General features: G+C 39.7%; 1 protein-coding gene across 8 annotated transcripts; it reads right to left on the reverse strand.

The window, feature by feature from the left end:
- Window positions 1-687: 687 nt before the first annotated feature.
- YPEL1 (yippee like 1) lies at window positions 688-23,393 on the reverse strand. Of its 8 annotated transcripts, XM_075769935.1 has the most exons (7): window positions 22,940-23,344; window positions 21,906-22,040; window positions 18,658-18,940; window positions 7,641-7,684; window positions 6,985-7,023; window positions 6,102-6,210; window positions 688-5,155 (listed from the first exon to the last, which is right to left on the reverse strand). In XM_075769935.1, the coding sequence occupies exons 3-7, from the start codon at window positions 18,772-18,774 to the stop codon at window positions 5,066-5,068; spliced, it is 399 nt and encodes a 132-aa protein (XP_075626050.1). In that variant the 5' UTR covers window positions 18,775-18,940; window positions 21,906-22,040; window positions 22,940-23,344; the 3' UTR covers window positions 688-5,065. The 8 variants fall into 8 exon arrangements, with proteins under 8 accessions (XP_075626050.1, XP_075626049.1, XP_075626054.1 ...); XM_075769934.1 differs by lacking the exon at window positions 21,906-22,040 and having other exon boundaries at window positions 22,940-23,375; XM_075769939.1 differs by lacking the exon at window positions 21,906-22,040 and having other exon boundaries at window positions 6,985-7,020.
- Window positions 23,394-23,598: the final 205 nt, after the last annotated feature.

The following is a 23,598-nucleotide window of genomic DNA, read 5'->3' on the forward strand; positions in this document are numbered from 1 at the left end:
GTGATGTACTGACATGATTTTAGGCAAAAGTTCAGATTTGTATGTTGGCAGGAGCCCTTCACAATTACACACACAGCACACTGTGCCTCCTGCAAATACACAGGTGGAATAAATCTGAGCTGGTATGAAGCCCACTATGACCTGAGCTCTTGGATGGAGAAGACCACCTTCATCGCATCCTTGTCACTGACTCACAGTGGGGACTTTAACTCCACTAACGCATGAGAAGACCATTGATCTGATTAGAAGAACTACAGAAGTTCCTCTCAACCAAAGCAGAACTAACAGATTGAGTGCCTGTGCTCACAGTGCTCCTCTGGTCTACAGATGACCAAGATTACACAACAGAAAGCACACCCACACTTCCTACGATTTCTCTGAAAGTTAGTTGTGGGGTGTGCACAAACTGACTCTCCTTTTGAAAGCACTTTGCAGAAGTTCCATGATTGGCTCAAAATGGGCAAAAGCTCTAAAAGCAGCAACACAGCTTTCTGTATTTTGCAAAGATTAGTGAAAGGAAAAAAACTAATGTTTAGTGGAAGCCTTAAAACCACATAAAAACCAAATTCAACCCACACTTAGAAGTTTTTAAGAGCGGCTAAGAGCACTGGCTTTTCTCTCTGGCCTTACCGAAAAATAAAGCATGAAAACTTAATTAGCAAGAAAAGATAGCACAAAACCAACAAGTAATTCAACAAAACAATTGAAAGCTTTTATTGTGATACCTCAAGTAGATACAATATAGTGAAACAACAAATGATGTACAGTATTGCTCGGACAAAACAGCAACACAGCCATGTCACCTGTAAAAGAAAGCATTGTAAAGAGTTTAAGAAACCATGAGGCACAACTCAACTGCCATTTATGACTCATGCTTTAGGCCTTAAACCATTTGTAACAGTCCTTTTAAAAGAAACCTCTGAAATGTCTGTTCCTTTTGCAGCAAGTGTTTGTACTTCTGGTTGGCTTAACATGAGTCTCAATGAAGTACAATGAAGTGTCCAAAAAGTTTAACAATAATTCAACAGCTTCTTCCACTCATCGCCATTATCAAAGAATTGAGATGTTCAAAATTTGGTCTGTGAGACTATAGGTCACTACTGTTGCAATCTGACTGCTGAGATGAGCGTGCAGAAAAAACTCTACAAACATAACTCAGAGGGAAGCATTAAGTCCACCAAAAAGGGCACACAGCATTCATGAACTCTTGCACTAACGTGAGACACCAATAAGAAATACGGATGACCATTTGGCTATGGGTGCACTGATGACTATTTGTCAGAACCTCTGAGGCCAGATTTTAATTCAAAGAAATTTCATGAACTGTATTCCCTCTCCTCTGCCGTGGATTGCAAAAGACTACAAGCATGCAAGACATACCGCTCAGATTGGCCATTATACTAGGCCTTGCCAGTGGGAAATTAAGATGGAATTACAACAAACTTCATTAATACAGTTTCTCATTGTATAGCTTACAATGAACAAGGAAATTTCATATTCTGGCCCTTTTTACTGGCAGATAAAATTCAGATTACTAGACTGCTAAAAGCATTCCATAAGAGTGGTTAGGTTGATGTGTCAGCAATCCCTCACCAAATTCTGCAGCTTATTTCACAGCAAGTTTGCAACTTAACAGAATTTTTATAGATGGCAGCATTGCCTTTTATTAATCAAAAAGGTACTCAGAGTGACCAGCCAAAGAATAACTCTAGTGTTTGGAGGCAGACTCAGTCCTGGAACACTGTTGTTACAGTCATTATTTTGGACCTAGACAGAGAATGTGTGGTCAGATTACTAAAATCGCATCAAATCATGATTAATTACTTTAGGACAGGCGTGGCTTTAGAGGTTCAGAGGAAAAAAAAACGACTTTCAATACATGTACATTTTTGCTAGCAAATTCCTATGCATCCCAATGAACATTTCTTCTAAGCCAGCTCATAGTCAGTTCATTTGGTCCAAGAAAGAGCCAGCAAGAAACAAAGGTTCACAAAAGCTTTTTGTTACAGTTTATAAAAAACGAAATACAAAATAAATGTTAAGACCAACAATAAAAATAACCAGTACAAGTAACAAAAGTGCTCAAGTTGGAGGGGAAGTAAACTTGCCCAGAGCAAACACATACAAACTTTAAATATAATCTTTAATATATTACAAAAATTGGTTAGAGGGAAAATGCTTTAGTAAAATTTTTTTCAAGTAAGTTTATTTTTCTTTCAAATGACTGCTGGAGGGTTCAGTAACCAGACTGACCTCTTCACATCAGCCAGCAGCCATTGCTATCTGGATTCTACTTTCACCAAAACCAATAACAAGAACTCTACATCTTTACAACGGGAGAAAATAATCATTGATGCTGCCAAGCAACACAGGCAGAAAATTCACATATTCCCTCAACAGAATGAGCCTCAAGAATTGTTACATGGCAGCATGAAATAGCAATTCTGTCCTACTTCTACTTTTTATTCCTTCTAAGTGTCCGCTCTTAAAAGACCCAAAAGAATATTGCTTTGTTTGGTTCTCTTAAAAGCCACAAACATCTCATATAGATCATTAACTCTTTATGCCAGTAGTCTGAAGCTCTATGTGCTAAGCACTTGATGAAGTCCCAACCTTTGGCATCAAAGTTAATTAAGGTTTTGGTGAAAATGTCCAGTTTGAAATATAAATAATGCACTGAAGAAAGAGGTTGAATTTCTAAGTAAGAATCAGACTGTGTTACAAACAGCATTAACTTACTAACAAGAGATAGCCAAACCCCCAATTTTAGAGAGAAAAAAAATCTAATTTCAGCTCTTTACTGAAAACAGCCATTACTTTTGTCTTCAGTCCAGCGTACTGCTTCAACAAGTCTCTAGCCAGGAAATAAGAAAAGCCCAAGGATACACAAGCTTCACATAAACATGTTCACAAGTATCAATATTGCAACTGGACTTTGAAGCCAACACAACCTTTTGCAGATAGAAGTTTTAGTGCCTTCTTTGTTGGCAACACATATTACAATGGAAGAAAACAAAAATCCCAAGAATTCCAGATCTAAAAGATCAAGAGACAGGCAACAGCAAAGCCCACCTTGCATCAATGACATTGTTAAAAAGGAGACTTCGAAGCCCAATGATGTCAACATGAAGTAGTAACATGTAAGACAAAATCCAGATTGAACTCGACTGTACCACCTCAAGTCTCTGGACTGAAACCCAACAGCTTTAACTACTTCTCTAATTCTTATATTTTTAATTCATAGGTATAGATCACTACACATCATCTCAAATGCAGTTTAGCCAGCCTGCATCATAGAGAATGTGTACATATGGGCGAACTCTCTTCTCTCTCTTCCTCTCCACAAAGACACCGGATAGCTGGTTTTAAAGATTTGTATTGCCCCTACCCATTGGCATAATTTCACGTATGACAAAATTTCTAAAGTGCAGCAGAGTTCAGAAAGCCTATCAGAGATTCCCAAAAACGTAACAGCAGCAACAGCACCTATGACTAATTTTGCAGGTGCCATATTAGAATTGTTATTGAGAGAAAATGATTTTGTATTGCAAGGCTTCCATATTGTTCAGTTATAGTACTTACGTAGTGTGAAAGTTTTTTTCCCAAATATTTTGTCCTCAAGCATTAAAAGGATTAAAATACAAAAAGTCTTCAGAGACTGTTTAATTTGAAAATAGAGTTAGCAAATTTATGTAGAGCATTTCTTTCATAGTTGGTCAGAATTTGCATGCACAGATACCAACAACTAATATTGTGCATACACTTTCCAGAAGTTTCTCTCATTAACTCATTCCATTTAAGAAACAGCGTGAGAACAAAAGAGAAGGTGAGTTCCATATATTTTTTTATTATAAAAAGGTACTTGGGGATGATTTAGCCAGCAAACCAAGAAACCCCTTCCCCACCCCCAAGTTTTAAAAACTATCTTGTTATTCTATTTTATGAAAAATTGAGTCAAACTTCCCTTCCTTCTTACTACCCCTCCTTTTCCTACAAGTACTATATTAATTTTCATGTCATAGGCTCTGGTCATTTCTCACAAAAATAAATATTTTTGTTCAAATGTAGCAGAAGCAGAATACTTCAACAAGTTTCCTTGATATCAACCTCTTTGTCCAGTGCATTAGGACTATACAGTTACATGGAACCAGCCATAAAACTTTACTGATGCACAAGTCCCTGTTACTGGCAAAGGTACAGTACCAAAACTTTTTTTTAATACAGCAACTAATTTTTTTTTTTCCCCAAAATAGAAGATGCATATATTTTTCTGCCTTTTTAACCTTGCAAGCTATAGTTTTATAATTCTCTTATCCAGCAAACTCCTTAGGGAATATGTTGGTCTTAAATGAACATATTCTATAGCATTATTGATTTAAAATCCTTCTAAGGTACTTCATTAAGATACCTAATCTGTAGCATAACCCTTCCTAACAACTTGAGACCTGCTAACTTCAGTCAGTGCAATTGAAATATTTTTAAGGTGAGCACTGTACCTTTAACCAATTCACCTACAAGATGTACATAGGTCATGGTACACTCAAATTTAAAAAAAGAAATTAATAACTACAATACTGCATCCTCTTCACTGCCAAACACATCAGAAATTGCTACATATAAAAAAGCACCCCATCCCATACATTCTTTCGGACTGCTCAGATATAGAACTTCTACAGGACTGGAGTGTAGGTGTTTAGGCAAGAAGCATGCACAGCAGAAGGTAGCATTAAAGGCATAGGTCAGAGATAGATGCTAACCAGTAAAATCTGTTTTCAATTAGTGAACTGTTTCTCTAGTCTGAAAGAGTTTAGAAAAAGGTCATCCAAAATGTTCCAAAACAACTGTTCACACAATAATACACATACAAAAAGAGGGAACTTACACAAGGAGAAAAGGCAAACATGGCCTGAAATAGCCACTTACACTACACTACTCATTTGTGAGGTTTCAGAGTTCAGTGATATTCTCAGGGCCACTCTAGCCAAGCTCTTCCTTTACTTTGCATTAGTCTTTGTAAAGCATGTTCCACAGAATATTGTCCAAACAGAAGGAAAAAGGTTATGATTCACTCCCAGCCATTGTCTTTTATCATGTGGGCAAGTTCAATGATAAATTTTCCTTCTTTGTATTTCTGACTGCTCTCAAAAGCATGTTCCTGGAAAGAAGAAGACACCCAATTAAGCTGGGGAAATTGAACATCAAACTTGCATTAAAAATACAAACCAGGAGACATCCAGTTAACAACCCATATTGGTTACACTGAATCAAGCATGGGAGGGAGGAAAGATGAAAAGCATTGAAAAGGAAATAGGAGTAAACTTCTCATAAGCAGAATGGGCAGATCCACTGCACAACAGATCTTACTTTGGAACTTTCCATATTCTCTCACTGCTTAGGGAATTTTAACACTTTCTAAAGTGAAGGTTAGGTGTTCAGTTTCCTTATTCCCAGAAGCAATGAAAAAAGGGAATGGGAACCTTTTCAAAATCTCTCCTCTATATTCATCATCAGAGGGAATGCATTAGGAAAACTTCTTTCTGTAAGATCTGAAGCTATACTGAATCAATGACAATCCTACATGCAACACACAGAATCTAACATTTTCAAAACATCAGACTTGCAACACAGCTCCAAGTATTGCAGGTAACCATGCAAGTACACAGATAACTTTTCAAACAACAGAATCAAGTTCACATTAGTTGTAGGCAGTGTAAACATGTTCAGTACCATTTATCCTAATTCATATTTTTGCTACATGAACCAACTTTTGCAACCAAAGAAATTCAAGACCCACTTTGACAATTTCTTCCATCTGGTGTAGTGTATGTGGTTGGTAATCTTGCAAAAAGATACTACAGAAGTATTAGATAGCTGTAATAGCACCTATAGCTCATGCTTCTTTTGCAGTCCAGAATAAAGTTATTATCTACTACAGCATTCCAGCAGATGTAAGGAAGCAAAACTGTCTTACAGTCTGATATATACAAAAGCACTAGAGCTAACTCACCTAAACTATCAATATAGGTGCTACTCAATGGCCTACTCAAATGTCTGTGCTTCAACATACAAACATTTATCAAAGACTTAAGTATATTGCTTACATATTTCCATCCAAGAGTGGTTTTACAGTTTTCACAATAGATATCTGCTACAGCATGTAAACCTGTCAGAAGAACTCTCTCCTCTGCTGGACCACAGCCCACATTTACCCTGGGAAAAAAAAAAAGAAGAAATTACTCTAACTGCATGAGAGTTTCTTTTTTTACCTGTTACCCACCTTTTCTCCAGAGGAGAAAAAATAGTTTAAAAAAAGTGCCTTACTCAATGCTGTAAACTTCCTTTGTTACACTGAGCTGAAGGACTGGAAGAAAAAAGAGGGGGTTTTGTTTGTTTGTTTTCCAAGTGGCTAGTCTAAACAGCAAACCATTGGTGATGCCCACTTACTCCCATCAAAGACAGGCTCAATAGTTAAACTTTCAGAGAACAGAACACTGAGCAGTAACCGGATACCTTTACAGTTTGAGGCTTTTCTTCACAAACAATTTGAGACCTCTATAATGGAAGTCTGTACCAGTAAATCTGCACCAACAGCTGAATTTAGAACCAACTCCAAAATAGCAGCAAGGAAAAAGCCTCATAAATATTTCTTTGCTACAGATCAGCAGACTAAGCCATGACGAACAAACAGCAATATAAAACCAAAACATCCCATTAAGTACTGCATCAAGCTAGTCTCTTTACGAATAAAAGTCTATGAAGAAAACATCAGGCAAGACTAAACCAAGTTTTTAGACAATGTTATACAAGAGCAAAACTTTGCCACTTTTGCTGTTGTATTACCAGATTCTTACTATTACAATTATACTAGAAGACTCAAGTCACCACTGAACAGCTACATATAAAAAGAATTTCAAGGATCTGCAATCAAATCCTTTGCAGTTATAGTTCCATTATCCTGGTCTAAAATAGACTAAGACACTTAACTGCATTTCTTTTTCCAAAATGCTGCAACACAAGAAGCTGCTGAAAAATAAAGACAAAAATGCAATCCTGCATGTTAGAAACTTTAAATACATCCATTAGCAAATTCAAAGAGCCTTACATCATGGGTAGAACGTGCCTAAAATCACAAATATTAGGCCTGATAAGATCGCAAAGACCTTTTGCCTCTAGCACATTTGCAATATTCAAGGTCATTTAAGATGTACCAAGTTTACTGGAACATTAACCTGTAGATGTATTTAACTATCACACTGGAAAATTCTTCTTTAGACTACAGCAGAGTTGTATAAAGCAAATTTACAGTCACGCAATGTATTTTGACTTCTGGAATATCTCAGAATGGCAACTCTTCAGACAGTTACCATTACATACACAAAAAAATTTCACATTAGCATTCCTTCCTGAACTTTAGCTATTAGCAGAATTACCTAAAATACAAGATAAACTAATATGTGCGTAGGGATGCTTACAAATCAGCTTAGTAAGCTCTTTTAAAACTACTGCTTGTGAGTAAAGCCAACATTAAAAAGAACAGGGCAAAGTGCAGCTACACTAATTCCTACTGTTCTTCACTTACAAAGCATACCAAAAAAATTACACTCTGTAGGTAATGTGTATAACCATAACAACATACTTACACAGAATTAAAGAGGTAGGCTCGTCCCTGGCTTCCCTGGAAGGACTGCATTAAAAAAAAATTGCACTTGTTAAAAACCACAAAAAACACCACAGTAAAAAATCGTTCCAGAAGGTTGTGTTAGTAAGCATATAAACATGATACAGATATAAACTATTTCAGATTACTTAAAGTTAAAAGTTTATACCAATGCTTTATAGGAAAGCCTGGTCAGCAAAGTTTTCACCCACATTACACTTTTAGCAATGGGTTTAAGTTGTTAAGTATTATTGTTCAAAATAAGATGTCCGTAATGCAAATGAAACATACTTTTTTCCTACCACTCTGCAACATGTCAATTCTCATTTTCCTAGACATCCTTCATGCTAATTAAAATCTGCTTATAACTCAAAGGGAATTATTTCCATCTCCTCTGTCATCTCCCACTGCACCCAAAAGATGATTGATTTCAATTTCATTGCATCATTTGATGTAAGATGAGCCAAATTCTGGACCAAGCATAAAACCAGCATACTGTAGTCAGGAAATGCATCTGATCAGTTTATAAGCTCAGCTTTATTTTAATAAAACAACTGTTATCATCAAATGCCTAAGCACAGCCATATGCTTTCAAATCTCTCACATTCCTGATAGATTTATGGACAAAAGATGACTGTAAAGACTTTCTTGGTTGGATCTAAATTAATGTTTTAGTTCAGAGCAGTAGCAAAGTTTTGAAGTAAAACCCATAATCAACCACACTTACTGGGGCTGGCTTGGCTTGCAGAGCAGTTTCAGTGCCTGTGAACTACATCTTTGTTCCTTTTGTACTGCACTAAACCAGAAGCTCTTCTAATGTGCACTCTATAAACGCTAATGAACATATAAAGGCCTGAACCTATGATCAGACAGCCTTGAGCTACAAACATCCTGGCAAAACTTGTGAGCAGACTAGGTCCAGCCATAGGTAAAACATTCAAAGGGTATGTAATACACATCACTGCTTTTCATCTGTTGATTTGTTCCTTCTGTATTGAATTACTTGATAATTTAGACATAGCCATTATTTCCCAAACAGGATCACACTGAAATGGAGGGTTTTGGGTTTTCTCTCTTCCATACTGAATTCCATTTTTAAAAAATCCTCAACTGCCTTAATTTCTTAAGGAAAATCTCACCTTGAATATTTTTGAATGGTTTTAGTTATATCAGGCATGGAACCATAGGCAGAAGGACCTTTCTGCAATAGATTCTCCTAATCACATAACCAAATACATGTCAGAAGTCATCACTTGACACTAAAATAGATATTTTGCCAGTCTAACAATTAGCAACAGATCAATAACTGTTGCATCTTAACTACTTACTCAGAACAGTTTGGGGGGGAAAAAAAATAGACCTAAAAGGGAAATGTATATAAATGAACACTTTTTGATCAACATTAACCAGATTATATACTGCAACAAAGAATGTTAAAAGAAATCCATGACTCTGAACTACTGTAAGTAGCAACTGTGGCAGTGTAGTTACATACAGCCCTTAGCTATTCATAAAATCACACCTTAAGATAAGAAGTTCTACTTAACAGTTTGTAGCATTAACTGTAGAATTATTAAATGGAGATTTTTAGTGACAGAACATATTTCTTCATCTATAGCAAAGACAAAAGGTACTCTCTACATTATCCAGAGCTGCAAGTCTTATTTTTCACAAGGCAAGGAAGAAAAAAGATAGGCTACGCAGTACAGTGAAAGCTAAAACTTCAGGTAGGACTGACTCTCAAAAGAGAGCCTCAGTTGAATAGAGAGTCTGAACAGCTCTGCCAGAAAGTAATCCTTACAGCTACCTTTAAAATAAACAAACCAACCCCACCACCACTAGCTCAGTTCTGCGAGATACTTAAAAACGCCATCACAAGAGTGGCAGAGTGGTACAGCACCTACAGGCTGTAGCTGCTATAGAATAAGCACTGCTCTCTGAATCAGAGCCAGTGCCTCACAATCAGTAAAGCAGCAGAGAATGCTTACTGCAGATGAAAACAAAAGCTATTCATGTATATACTCTCAAAAAAGTGGCCATTAACAAATGAGTAACTAGCCTGAGTCAACTACACATGAATTTAGACAACTGCAGTTGCGCAACCCCAAAATCTAAGAAAAAGCAAAGGAAACACTCTAAAGGTCCTCTTTATTCATTAAGAGCCAAACATTAAATTAGAACTTCCATGTACCTGAAATTAAGAAAAAGAAAACTTTCAAGGCCATGATGACCATTATTTTTGGTTAAGCTACTGTAAAAATTCTTACATTTAAAAAGTTGCAGCCATTTCTCCTTGCTTTAAAAACTTTATGAATTATAATTCACAAATCCTTTTTCAAACTGCACCAAGAAATACTCTCTCCTATTAAATTAATCATATGCTAGTTTCTCTATTTATATGTAATTACACATGCCAATCGCATACAAGTTAATGTGAGGTTTTTTTGTCTGGTCCTACACAATCACTTTTTAAACAAGTTATATGCCATACTTGAAGTTCCCCAGCTAGCTGGGAAAGAAAAAGACTCCAGAACAAATCAACAATCAGGAGACCTTTTGAACTACTTTATGCAATTATTTCTGCCAAGTTTGTTTAGTCTTGACTTAGTATCACCTAATAAAAGCTCTCCTTTGACCCTGCATTTCTCAAAATTAAGCAGAGGCCAGTAACAGGATGCCAGGAATAGCAGAAAAAAGAAGCTCTTTCCCTTCTCATTTCATAAGCTGAAAAATATTTCTAGCCAGATGAAATACAAACCGCAGGTTGGAACATACTGCTTCAGTTCTTTTTTTCCTGATGCATTTTTAAAGATGACTTTTCTTCTCTTGCACCCTTTGCTTTGTTGCCCTATGCTGTGCTCTCCTAGTTTGTTTTTTTCCTCTTAGAAAGAGCCATCTTCATTACCTTCTAATTCTTGGGATTATCAGGGTAGAGTGGAGGGAGAAGCAACACAAAACAGAACCTTTTCCTGGGATGGTGGTTTTAAAAAGAAAATCTGTTCACAAACATCCCACTGTGAAAAGCTCTTCCATTCCCATCTTCTCTAGCTTCCAGTTAGCAGAGTTCAGTCAATTCACTTGATACCATCTTTCTCACCTACATATATGTTTAGAGGCTAAATATTATATTTACATGTCATAGAACAATTGTTTCTTTGCCCAGCTACAGAGAGCAAGTTCCCCCACGTTTACTTCACTCAGATAACTTGACAGCAACCTGTGGCAACTTGTGTTATTGTGTTCTGGAATACAGAACTCTGGTCTAGGCAACTCAGACTTTCCTTTGAAATCACTGTCCAACCACAACATCAGTGTGTCACTGAGCATTTAATGGTCTGCAATCCATCCATGTGAAACTCTTACACACACTGACTGAAGTAAAAGCACTGTAAAGATACCAATTTTTAAATTCCTGTGCTTTTTAATTTTCCTTATGAACTTGTCAGAGCTTGGCAGTCATAGTTTCTTATTCACATGAATAGCTGAGATTTTTTCCCCCAAAACCTGTATTCAGACAACACAAAAAGGTACACATCTGTCACATATGCATTCTCTTGACCACAGAATATTGATTACATGTAAGATTTAGTATCTATTGATTACATGTAAGATTTAGTATCAGAGCTCTGCTTGTTGAAGCATACTATTACAGAAATGAAGACAACTAATTTTGGCACTTGAACTCCTTGCTAAGCTTGTAACTTGACTATAAGCAGAGTATTTCACATAACCAAAAAAAAATACTGAACAAATATTTGTTTTTACCAGCACTAAGTTCCTCACACTCTGCATTGGAAGATTGAGTTATAGCGATATGAATTTTAAGAGATTGACAGGTTAAACGCCTTGTGCATCAACTCCTCAAAGGAAATGAAAAAGAGGAGAATATTTTAAATGGCAGTGTCAAGGACTAACAGGCCTAACTGTTCAAACCAGTCTCCAGACAAACTGCTCTTCTACAGAATAAACATCATCTATGCAAATGCAAACTTTTACTATGCAAGATGTGTTCAGCATTTCTAAGATTGGTAGCATTATACATAAATCATACCTAAACCAGAAGACTATTAAAACTGTCATAATTCTGAGTCTTACCCAGCAGAGAGAAATTAGAAGATAGTGGTAAGTGTGACTAACTGTCATCAATAATGACTCACATCAACCACGATTTTTATTTAGAAGCTGGGCAATTTAGCAGTTCAACTAATATTCGGAGTTAAGCTTTAAGTCTGCTTTTTCATGGTCCTCAATCAGTAATATTGCATTGATTTATGAATTAACTTTGTCCCTAGAAAATCCACATCTTTGACTAGCTGCCCATTCCTATGGGAAGATCTACAAGATCTGTAACTTTTCCTTGTTTCAGCACAGCTGAAATTATCTAGAATGTCTAATAGCATAAGCAAAATGTTTAACTATGCTTAGAACAATACTAAGGTCGACTGCAACAACAGTTCAGTATTATCATCTTTTCAAGTCATCTGACAGATCTCTATCATCAATACATTTTGTAGTAAAGAAATTTTATAAATATTTCTCTTATATTCTAGTACATAACTGCAGAATTAGATATGATCTATGCTTCCGAGTTAAACTCATCATTACCTCTAACACCAGGATTAGCTATTTTACCCAGGAGAAAAGGAAGTATTAGTTAAGCAGAAGATGTATTTACTGCCCTAAGGCATACCTAAGGGCACAGATGGGGGAAGGGAAGCTACTAAAAGCTTATGTAATTAATTATTCCCCACAGATGGGATTAGATTGTGTGGCTAGAGATCATGCTCCACAGAAAACATCCAAAGAAACTGCTGTCTTAGCATGTATTAAGGGTATGGCAGGCATTATTATAGGCAAGCCAGAATGGCATTAACAGTATCTTCCTTAAGCACAGCTTGCAAGCTATTCATAACAGAAAAATAATTTTAAAGAATGGCAATGGAAGAAGTGCGTAAGATTTTTTTGGTTTCATTTTCTTGAGTTCCCTTTCATTTGTTAGAGCTCGCTTTACAAGCTAGGACAGATCAACCTGAATTAGTGTTCTGAACAAATATGCTATTCAAAGAAATATTACTGATTAATTCAGAAGACAGTATTCTTCTTAGAGGCAGTATTCTTAAGATAAACCAGAAACACATTCAAGTGCTCTGATGTCTGGAATTATCTTCTCAGTAAGATGCATCAGAGACTGTAAGGATATCCTGTCACTTCAAGATTTGCAAAATAAATTCATAAAATTTAATTCAACATAAGCTACAGACAAAAAAGTATGAGGGGAAGAAAAATTGTTCCATTTGATATTTCTCTCGGATCCAACTCCTCAATACTGCAGACACCTAGAGATAATGCTGCTCAGCTGCTTACTAAACAAGTTCTAGATGAGTCCATGATAAATATTAAAATTTTTGAAAGTACATTTTTATTCAATTATTTACTGATTTTAATAAAGCACATTATAAAGTTCAGTATGTTGAGAATAACCTGAAAAAACTCCACCCCAAAACCTGCATGCCTGCAGATTTGGCAAATGATATTTCCAAAGTGAAGACTTTGTCAGGCAGGACAAGTTATCTTGAGTTATACAGCCTCTTGAATGTATTTCAGCAATAATTATGTCAAAACACCCGAACAGTTCCCTTGCACATTTTCCAGCTCCTTTAAGCCTTCAAATCAGCTATTGGGTGTTTTCCAAAGATTGCTTCTCTTCCAAAAACTAGATTCCCCCCAAGAGAAAAAAAAAAAAACAGAACCCAAAAAACCTGTTAGAGAAAAAAATACATCACTGGAATATTTATGAAATCAGGCCCATTCTCAACTGTTTCAGCAGGGAACAAAAATGGCCTTCAAGCACACAACAGGCCCAACTATCTTTCCGAGTACTCCTTATATCATAAGGAATTACCTTATATCAAAGGGGGATTACCAAACTGAATCAAGCTAGGAACATTTACTTAAAGACAATAAACCCTCATAAAAAAATTCTCTTGAACTCATCAGTTAAACAGAGGACAAAACCACAGATTGCTAAGCAAGGCTAAAAATGTTCTGGCATCTATTTAAGCTGAAGACTTTTCCTTCTCATCAATAATATAACAGCAGACATACTGAATGCCTTGGAGAACTAAATATAACCACCAAGATTGTTCTTGTATCCATAAGGTGCAAGGATTTCCCAGTGAAGTCAATGACAGTTACATCTATATACCTTTATGCAGAACTTGTTCTTGAAAATATTGACACATCTAGTCTTGTCTGTAACTTCATATGACTTTTTCTCCCTCTGGTCAGATATGCTTTGCAATGAACGAGTCAGGAGAAAGTGACAGTATTTATATGGGCATCTATACAAAGTAATCCAGATTTTCTTCTATTCCCAGCATTAACGCACATTGTAAGACAGTTCAACAGTTTTTCAAGCAGGTCAACACTGAGTAACAAAGCATTATCCTTTGCAATATACCCACTAGGTTCCAAGATTTCTATTAGGTATTTGTATTTCTTTGTAATTTGTTGGACCTTGACTGAATTTCTAAACAATTACTGAAACTTAGTGGGTATAAGCCATTCTGAAGTGCTTTGGAACTTAGGCTCTTCAAGCAACATTTGCCTCCTAGAAAAACTACTGCTAATAATCACTGCACATTCTCTTCATTTTACAAACAAATCAGAAGAAAGCCCTTCATACCACCTATTTGAAAATTGCTTTAAGAACAGCATACATATAACATTTTGTACAGGCCACACAAGTGGCAGCCTCCCCTGGACTTCAAAGAGTCTTGTAGAAGTTTTCCCTCAAAACTTAATGATGTCAATTTTTTAAATTGTTGAGATTTAAAACAATTAACATATACTGTTTGGTCACTATTTACGTGCTATTTGAACATTCTAAATCCAACAAGTGCCTCCTATGGCATCAGGTTTTTTGCCTCACTCTTATTAAGGCCTGGGGTTGCTTGCTGGTAAAGGTTACTTCTCTTCTCTGCCTGTAGTCATAGTAGGGTAGGATTCTAAATATCCATTTGCTTCTTTAAATAAATAAAAAGGTACAGGTTCTTCCCCTGTCCTCTGAATGCCCCCCCACTGTCATAAAGACTGGTATACTCATTCTAATAGTATTTTTTTAAAAATGTTTAACTTTTGCTTTGAAGTCTTCACCGAAGAAACCGAAAATCCAGCACTTGCAGACTTGTTACCACCACAAATCAGTCATGTCTAAAAGTTACCTAACACCACTTCAAAATGATACTTATTTCAATTAAGAGTCATCTACAGTTTAGTTAGTTGTGTATCATTCAAATTTGTGTTTTCCCCAAGATGACTGGGGTTATAAATTATGGCAACTGTTCATACATGTGTGCATGTGTTCAGCTGTACAGACTAGTGTCTGCCAACATCTTTACTGCTGATGATCACCTAGTTTAGGACTCCTATTCTCAACCAGCCTTATTCCCATTCCTCCCCTCTCCCCAGGTTCCTCCCTAGACCCCAAAAATACAAGGTATTTGTATACTCCATTATTATAGAGTGAAAGTATCTAGAAATGTATGCTCTAATCACTAATATCCAATTGGATTTCAACATGAGGCTACATGTTGAATCTTTTCAAAATTGCACAGAAAACTAAAACTACAGATAACAATGAATTTTTATACTGTATTAGTCTACATTCTTATTTCTAAGCCATTGCCAAAACTCTTGATTGCCATTTTATCACCATCAAGAGCACAAGGAAAAAAAAAAAGCTTGATGATTTATTCTAAGGCAAGAAAGAGACACTGCTGCTCAGAGAGGACAGAAATAAAATGAGAGGTGATTCGTGTGCACTGCCATCCTTGTCAGACAACTGGCATCAACAGTCCTCAAAAGCAGAACCACAAATCTGTATTGAATTCTGCTATTCTGAGGACCACAGGGACAACTGACAGAAATAAGCAGCACACTCTGCTTTTCCACAACAGACCAACATTTAAGAGGACCACCACTCATTTCAAGGCCTTAGCTTATCTTTTCATCTTGAAGTTGGAAACATTATAGCATCAGGTATAACAAATGCTTATACCTCAAAGCTAGTTGTAGCTGCTTTAAATTAAGCACACACAATGTATTTTGGCTCTTTTTCCCTGACCACATAGAAAAAGCAAGCAACAATCACCATGCATCCAGGAAACACAGGGCAGAGGATCAGCCAGATGAAGCAGCAGTAGCTAGGTACCAAATACCATTTGCCTTTATCTGCTGAAGAGTATTCATGGCAGTAGGGTTCTGGAGTGATATTGTATAGTAAGCTTTTGGAAAAAGAGATTAAAAGTTGTATTTAGTGTTACCCAGAGCTTTGCTTTTAAATAGGCCCTCAAAGTAAGGGTGGGAGGAATCAGGTTGAACAGTCCAACTCTCTGCTCCATCAATAAATCCAAAACAGCACAGGAACTATGCTGTTAATTAACTTTGGATTGTAAAGAATCAACTTGCTACACTTCAGGTTATTTTTGTAGCAGCTGGGTAGTTAGAATAACTAGGATTCTAGATGTTGTTAGCATAAATAAAAAAATATCTTTCATTTAACCTCAGTTCATGGCGCATAATGTACATCAATGAAAGCACTTTAAGAGAACTTCAGAAAAAAAGATTTATATTAAAAACTGCTGTGAGGTACACTCATCTGTTAGTCCTTTTACATTTCTGTCTACACATGTTGTCTAGGATATTTCTTCAGTTTTTATTTTCTAGGTTAACCTGTGGTTTTGTTTGAAATAAATCAAATCTTATTTCCTCCCACCACTCCTCCTACCACCCCCCAGGACAGCACTACTTAATTTTTAATGATCCAAGTGTATCTAACTATTGCTTTGCAGTTGCTTCCCATCAAAAGAACTTCTCCAGTGTTGGAATATATACAAGTTAGGCTTAAAGGAGGGTGGGTTTTTTGAAGCTATGTTCCTAATACAAGTACAATAGATGAGAAATGTTCTTTTTATTTTACAAACATACAAAAAATACACCTCACATTTAAGTGTATTTCTCATTATCACACAGATTAAACAATAAAATGTGGTCAAGAAATCTTCAGCTGACAGACTATGCATCAGCTGTCAAATAAGGATATGGTCAACCTGTAAGTACAGAAACTTCTTTGCTGAAAATTATGGAAGCCAGAAATAAAGCAGGAGCCGTATCTAACACCCTTCCCAACACCATTAGAAACAATTTAGAACTATGTATTTACTAGATTTTTTTTAAAATAGTTCTCCATTTTCTTTGAACTGAAAATTTGTTTTTAATATTTGAAATTACTTATGAAGCTGTAATAGGAACACATGATTTGCTTAAGAATATATTCAAAATAGTCTGCTGACCAAAACTCTCAAGACCTTGGAGAACAACTGGCTCATGTGGTAACTAGCAATTTAGTTGACATGCAAAAAATCTAAGTCCACTAGAAGAGCTTCCTATTAAATATATGTGCTTGGACTGCATTTTCTCAATGAATTTATACATATCAAGAGACACAGCTTCATTCTTCATGTAGACATCTACAACCTCAAGTTTTTGGCCCAGGACATGTAGTGAATAATGAAGCTATTATTGCTTGTAATGTGGAATCCAGAGTTGCCAAAAAGACCCCTTATACTCAAATTTTGAAATCAACATGGAAACAAATTAAATTCAAATGCATTCACATTACTATTTGAATATTTCTCTTGTTTTTGCTGACCTTAAAACAATGTAAGATTAATCACTATAAAGAAAGTGAGGAACTTTTTTTCAGGTTAATACAAGTAAAACAAGCCCTCCCTCTTGATTTCTTCACCTCTTATGTATGTCACTAGCTCACTGTTTCCTATTTGATGTGTTTTACAGTTCCATGCCTCAATACATGTACTAAGTTGAGGGAAATAATTGTTTAGGGAAAGAGACTAAAGGCAGAGCAGAAGCAAACCATCAGTAACACTGCCAAGAACCATCAACAATTATACTATTTGAATCAAAAAGTTATCTTGATCTAAACAAAGATCAAAAAGTTTAGTAACACAAGAAAAATTGCATGGGGAAACCCCATTATTTCCTGATAACCCCCTAAGAGATACATCAGCAGGTATACTTTCTCCTCACCCAAAGAAAACCTCAATTCAGAAGTAGCAGCATTCTTACCCCCCCCATCTCTTCAGGACTCAAGAGCAGCATCACCTCAGTGCTGCCGAACACACAAACAGGCAGCAACAGATGATAAAGTTAGTTAGAAAGGGTTTGCCACTAAAAATTTTATTTGACAATAGTTATAGAGAAAGCAATTTGTATTAAGAGCTCTGAAAAGCAACTGAAGTGTTTTCTCCAGGATGCCATTAAAAGAATGAACTGGGCTGTCAAGTATTTATCCCAAACTTCAAGTTTTTCTATTTATTTCATACATAGCAAGTCTTGGTTTCTTCCTACAAGAGGTAAGAAGGACAGGCCTAGCCTCTTTCAAGGATCCACATATCCTCTAAGCTTAAATTTAGCCAGTCCAACTATTTTGAACATCTCTGGCTAATCACATTCCTTAGGAACTGGTATACAGCAGAAGTAAATCTGTTTACAGATTCCATAACAACAGTAGAACACTCTGGAAACAGCCAGCTTTGACCTTCAGTCAGAGTAAAAATAATCTTTTATCTGGAATAACCAGCCCAGAATCATTTCCCTACTCAGAGATCCATGTTTTCTCCTGCCAGTTTTCCTTAGCAGACTTTTCAGATATGACAGCTCACAAACAGTACCTACCTGACAGTAGACAGAGGTTGTTAATAAATGCAATATATTAGATCAGTCTTTGTGTCACATTCAAAAGTTTCCAGAATATATCCAGTCCTCAGTTATACAACATGTATGACCCAAGAGTGAACCCAGGGAAGATACTTTGAAGTATGCATCAATTTGCATCCCTTATTTACTGGGAGCAGTGAGACAGTGATAGCCATTTTGGTTAAGAAATAATTCATGAGGTCTCTAAACAGACCACTTGCCTTGGAGATCAATTCATCATGATTGGCTAGATGTGCTCTGCAGTGGATACAGCTGTAGGTTCGATGACAGTTTGGCAGGTAAGCCTGGAACGTTTTTGATTTTGTCATTTTTACCATCTCTGCTGGTGGCTCCTCACTCAGCTCAGGGCTGGCACTTGAAGAATTACAACTTTGCTGAACTCGCTGACAAAAGAAACACTGGAATATGCAAGCAAAAGCCGTTGTTGTTCTGGAGTGTGTGTGGCACTTTCCACACAAATGACAGAAGAGAAACAGTCACCACCTGTAGGTGAAAAGAGCAGAACAATTAGCAGCTTACAACAAGGCCAGAATAAACTTGTTATTCTATTCTACAGACAAAGCAAAGTGTTATTTAGAGCAAATGCCTGGCTACACTACAGGCCCCTTTTTTCGACGAAGCTGCTCAATTCAAGTTTCATTCAACACAGTAACAAGCAGTTCTGTTCCACTAGAGACATCTACTCCGCCACATTTCTCATGAAGGAGGAGATTCAAAGAGTTCTCCATGAAATACAAGCACTTTCTACAATATACCACATATACTCTTTAAGACATCCATGCAGAAAATTACAACAAAAAGGCAGGGGACTGGAGAAAGTTAATTGTCTTTGAAGTACCAGTGGTCAGTTCCAATATAGCAAGTGACAAGGCATCCTGGAAAACATTTGCTATGTCCAACAAAAAATATTTGCACTTGAGCTTTCAGCAAAGACCTTGCTGTTTTGCATCTGGCTTTAAGTCAAATACCAAGTAAGGCACTGCCATCCTATTCAGGGATCCACGTCTCCTCCTCTTTCAAGCTCAGCAGAATTATGCCATTAGGCAAAGGCCTTTTTGACTAGTGTCCTGATCAAAGCTAATTAGATACTTCCTCACTCTACCAGAATAGTCTTAATGAACACTACCAAAAATCACAGCCAGATAATAAAAGCTAAATTCTACACAGAGAATACCCAATTGCATTCTTAATCCTCAGAGTGCCTTTAGGAGACATATGCACAGAGAAACACAGACCTTCCCACTATGCTGGAAAAAACAAGCCCATTTTAGAGTTTGCCTGAAAAATTACAGATTCTGAATATTTGTAACATCTCTACTGATCTGTCAAAGGCCATCAGTTACCACACTATATGCGTCAAGCTACTGAGCAATCCAAACACGAACACTGCACAGTCACTTATGTCATCAGCAATCAGGTGACTGACAGAGTAGGTCAATAACACAAACACAGAAATGAGAGCCAATATAAAGAATTTACAGTATCTTGATCCAGCTATTAAAACAAGCATGCAAAACACTTGTCACATTTGTAAACTGTGTGCAGGACAGTAGTTAACCACTCTTCTAGATGTAGAATACTCGTAATACAAATAGAGCAGATAAAAAATCTTTAGTTTATGTGACTTTCATTATAGGAAGCAGTCACTGTGCTTCAAAAGAATCCTTGAGAAAGTAATCTGTACAGCAGGCCTAGCACAAGAGACAACTACAGCAAGATTTATAGGGGTTTGGGTTGGTTTTTTTAAAATCTTATGACAGCATCAAGAGAACGGACTCAAGAACTACTGAAGGACTTGCTACAAGAAAATTTCTTGCAGAAAGAATTGCAAAAGCAGAGACAAGCCACAAACAAGACACATAGCAGAACATATGCAATCAAAAAAATAAAGCAACAATGGGAAAAAGTTGCCATCCAATCAGAATGACTGGACTTTTGTCAGTCACTGAAAGAGAAAACAGATTTGATAAGGGTTACATTAATATGTTTGAAATATTAACCCAGTTAATATGAAGAGCAGAATTATTAATAGTCATTTAAACAAATATTATATACCTATTATCCCAAGATAATTTAATTATAACTGCAAAAGGAAGAATGATTACAGTGTTTGGAGAAAACAGCTTGCTTTTGTAGAACAGCTAGATATTAAGCCACATTTATTAGAGGTAACAGATTACAGGAGAAAGACAATAAACCACAATCCTAGGAGTTAAACATGAGGTTTCCTTTTAAATTCCCTGCTTGAACTCTTAATGTTAGAAAGATACAGATCTGTTTAGGTTCCTAGAAATGGAAAAAACAAAACAACCCAGGGTTTCAGAATGAAAGACACCACAAGCAAAGATGTTTTGACTTTGGATTAGACCCTTTAGATCAGTAACTGACACGAGTTCAATGCTTGCAGAAGTTCAGCAAGTTGAATATAAAGAGGAAAATATTTTTCTTCAAGGCATTCCTAGAAGCTCTTTTAATTCACATTTCTAAAGGCAATCCGGGCTCTTTCAGACTCAGTAAGGACCGAGTTGAAGGACTGAGTCCTTCAACTACAGAAATTAAAGAATTCCAAAGCTCTTGTGACAAAACCGTATTTGATATTGCTCTCTTCAAAAAGGCGGCAATCCTAAGTGTTTGATATACACCATAAGAACCGCAGAACTTGTTGCTTTGTGATGTTAAAGGCAAGATTCAAAACATGAACCATTTCTTAGCTTGACAGCTACGAGCAGTAGCGGGTTCCAGGGCTGCTGTTCACTATTCTGTGGAAAGCAGGGTAAAAACCTGAAGCAACTATTTCCTTCTCCTCCTTAGACAACAGCCCAGTCAGTGCTTTGGTCATGCACAACAGCTGTGTTCCCTGAAGATCTAAGCCATCTGAAAGAACGTTGCTATCCACTTTAAATGGCTGTCCCGGTCCTGTTTCTGTGACTTGTGTTTGTACCTACCAGTCTAGAACCAGCAGGAACCTCTGGAGGCACCAACTGTACTCGCCGCAGACTCGTAGAGCCGGCAGGAGGAACCTAACGGAGCCCTTCCCTTCCTCCAAGGGCCGGGGCACCGCGCCGCACGTCCCGCACGCCAGGGGCTCGTCCCCGGCACAGTCACGAAGCAGCCCGCCCTCAGGGCCGCCCCCTTGCCCCGCGGAGGACGCGCACCCCGCCGCCCCGAGAGCCGAAGCCCGGCCTTAGGGGGTGACCAACCACCGCCCCCTCCCGCACCTCGCCCCGCCGGGGACGGCGCGGTCCCGGAGCCCCGCCCAGTGACGTCACCAGGGAGGGGCGCCGGGCGCCCAATGGGTGGCGGGGCGGCCCCGCCCCGCGCGGCACCCGGATGTGTAAACAAACACCCCGATAAGCGTGGCGGGGGGGGGGGGAGGCTGGGGGGCACCCCGCGGGTACGGGGCGGTACGCGGGCCGGCGGGATCCGCTCCGCTGAATGAGCTGCCTACCGGGCACCGGTACGGGACGAAAAAAAGCAAGCAGCTTCCTTGTCTGCGTGGGGATTTTTACACCGCTGGCTGGAGCCTCCCGCAAGCGTATAGAGAAATAAAACGTGTATGAAATTAGCCTCTCCGTCATTCTTCCTGGGCTCAAAAAAAAAAAGACACAAAATAAACTCAAGACTCCGTGCCTAGCTCCACAAAGCCTGCGTACGGACTCTCGGTAAGCTGCGATTTGATTACTGCAGCAGGGAAAACCTCACAAAGCTTAAGACTGAGACACAGGACCCTCATTTTCACTTCAGACACCGAGAAATAACAGGAAAAAAAGACGCGAGGAATAAGTTACCGGCAGAGACGGAGCTCTGTTTCGCTGCCGGGAGGGAACCGCTGCTCCGCGCACGTTAAGCCTTCTCCTCGCACGCCCGAGCACAAAGCCGCCGCGGCTGGTGACGCCGCTGCCTTTTCTCTCCCACTCGCAGCGATCCCCGCAGGACAACGGCTCCTTTCCCCCAGCCCGCCAGCACGCTGCCGGGGTACAGCCGTCCGCGGCCACCCAAACGCGGACCGGCTCTCCTCCAGCCCGCCAGCTCCGTCCCCGGCGGACCCCGGGCAGGGACCCGCCGCAGCGCTCCTATCCTTCGCAGGGCGGCAGTGAGCGAGTGGGGGGGGACGACCCCCCGGACCCCTGCTCGTCGAGCTCAGCCTCGCCTCGCCCCCCCCCCCCCCCCCCCCCCCCCCCCCCCCCCAATTATGTAAACCATCACCACCCGCCCTGTAACGAGGAGGCTACAGGCTGGCAGCGCTGCCGTCACTTCCAGGCGCTATAAATAGCGCCCGAGCCCTCCTCCCGCCAGCAAAGTTGCCTTGGCGCCCCCCCGCCCCGCGCACACAGGAAACCGCAGCCCCCCCGGCCAGGGCTGCAACACAGGGCTCCTCTCGCAGCCGCCTCCCCGTCGTTATTATTGTTCCCCCTTCCCCCCCCCAAAAAAAATCCCAACAAAAGGGAGAGGGACCGGCTTCTCGCACGCCACGGTACTCACCGCTGCGCCGTGCCGGCTCCGCTCCCCAGCCCGGACTCCGAGCGGCAGCGCACCCCCGGACCCCTTATCCCGCTGGGGGCGAGGGCAGGAGGGGGGGGGGCGGGACCCCCGGTCCTCACGCAGCGGCCGGCGCGGGCTCAGCGCCGGGCCCTCACCGAAAAACAAAGAGGGGGCTGCGGCGGAGGGCGGCTTCCCTCGCCTCGAAAGTACCTTCTCGGCGGCACCTCGGGGGGTCATAGGCGGGGGCTGGGCGCGCGTCTCGTGCCCTGAGGGCCGCGGGGCGGCCGAGGCATCCTGCCGCTGCGCTCCCGCCCGCCGCCGCCTTTGTTTTGTTTTCCCCCGGCCCGGCAGCGCTGCGACCGTTAAACCCGCTCCCACCGCCGCCGGCAGCCAATCACCGCGCGCGCGCGCGCGCGCGCCCTCGCGCCCGCCCCGCCCCCCGGGGGCGGGAGAAAGAACGGCGGTGATCGCTGCGGGGGGCGCGCGCGAGCTGGGGGCGCGCGGCGCTCCGCCCCGCCTCCCTCGGTTTGGCTCCACCCTCTTCGCTCCGCCCCCGCGGGCCGTTGTGCGCTGAGCGAGGCGGGCCGGTGCGTGGTCCCGGGCGCGTGCAGCGAGTTTCCCCCCCCCCCCCCGTCGCGCCCCGCACCCCGGCCTCGGGC

Source organism: Balearica regulorum, chromosome 17 (assembly GCF_011004875.1).
Source record: "Balearica regulorum gibbericeps isolate bBalReg1 chromosome 17, bBalReg1.pri, whole genome shotgun sequence".
Classification (NCBI taxonomy): domain Eukaryota; kingdom Metazoa; phylum Chordata; class Aves; order Gruiformes; family Gruidae; genus Balearica; species Balearica regulorum.

Bases quoted from the DNA above. Each gene is read 5' to 3' on its own strand.
- YPEL1 (XM_075769934.1), bottom strand. From the start codon at position 18,774: ATGGTAAAAATGACAAAATCAAAAACGTTCCAGGCTTACCTGCCAAAC. The intron at 7,685-18,657 runs GCAAGTGGTCTG...TTTTTAATGCAG, and splicing joins ATGATGAATTGATCTCCAAG to TCCTTCCAGGGAAGCCAGGG. The intron at 7,024-7,640 runs GTAAGTATGTTG...TTTATTTTTCAG, and splicing joins GCCTACCTCTTTAATTCTGT to CAGCTTCTTGTGTTGCAGCA.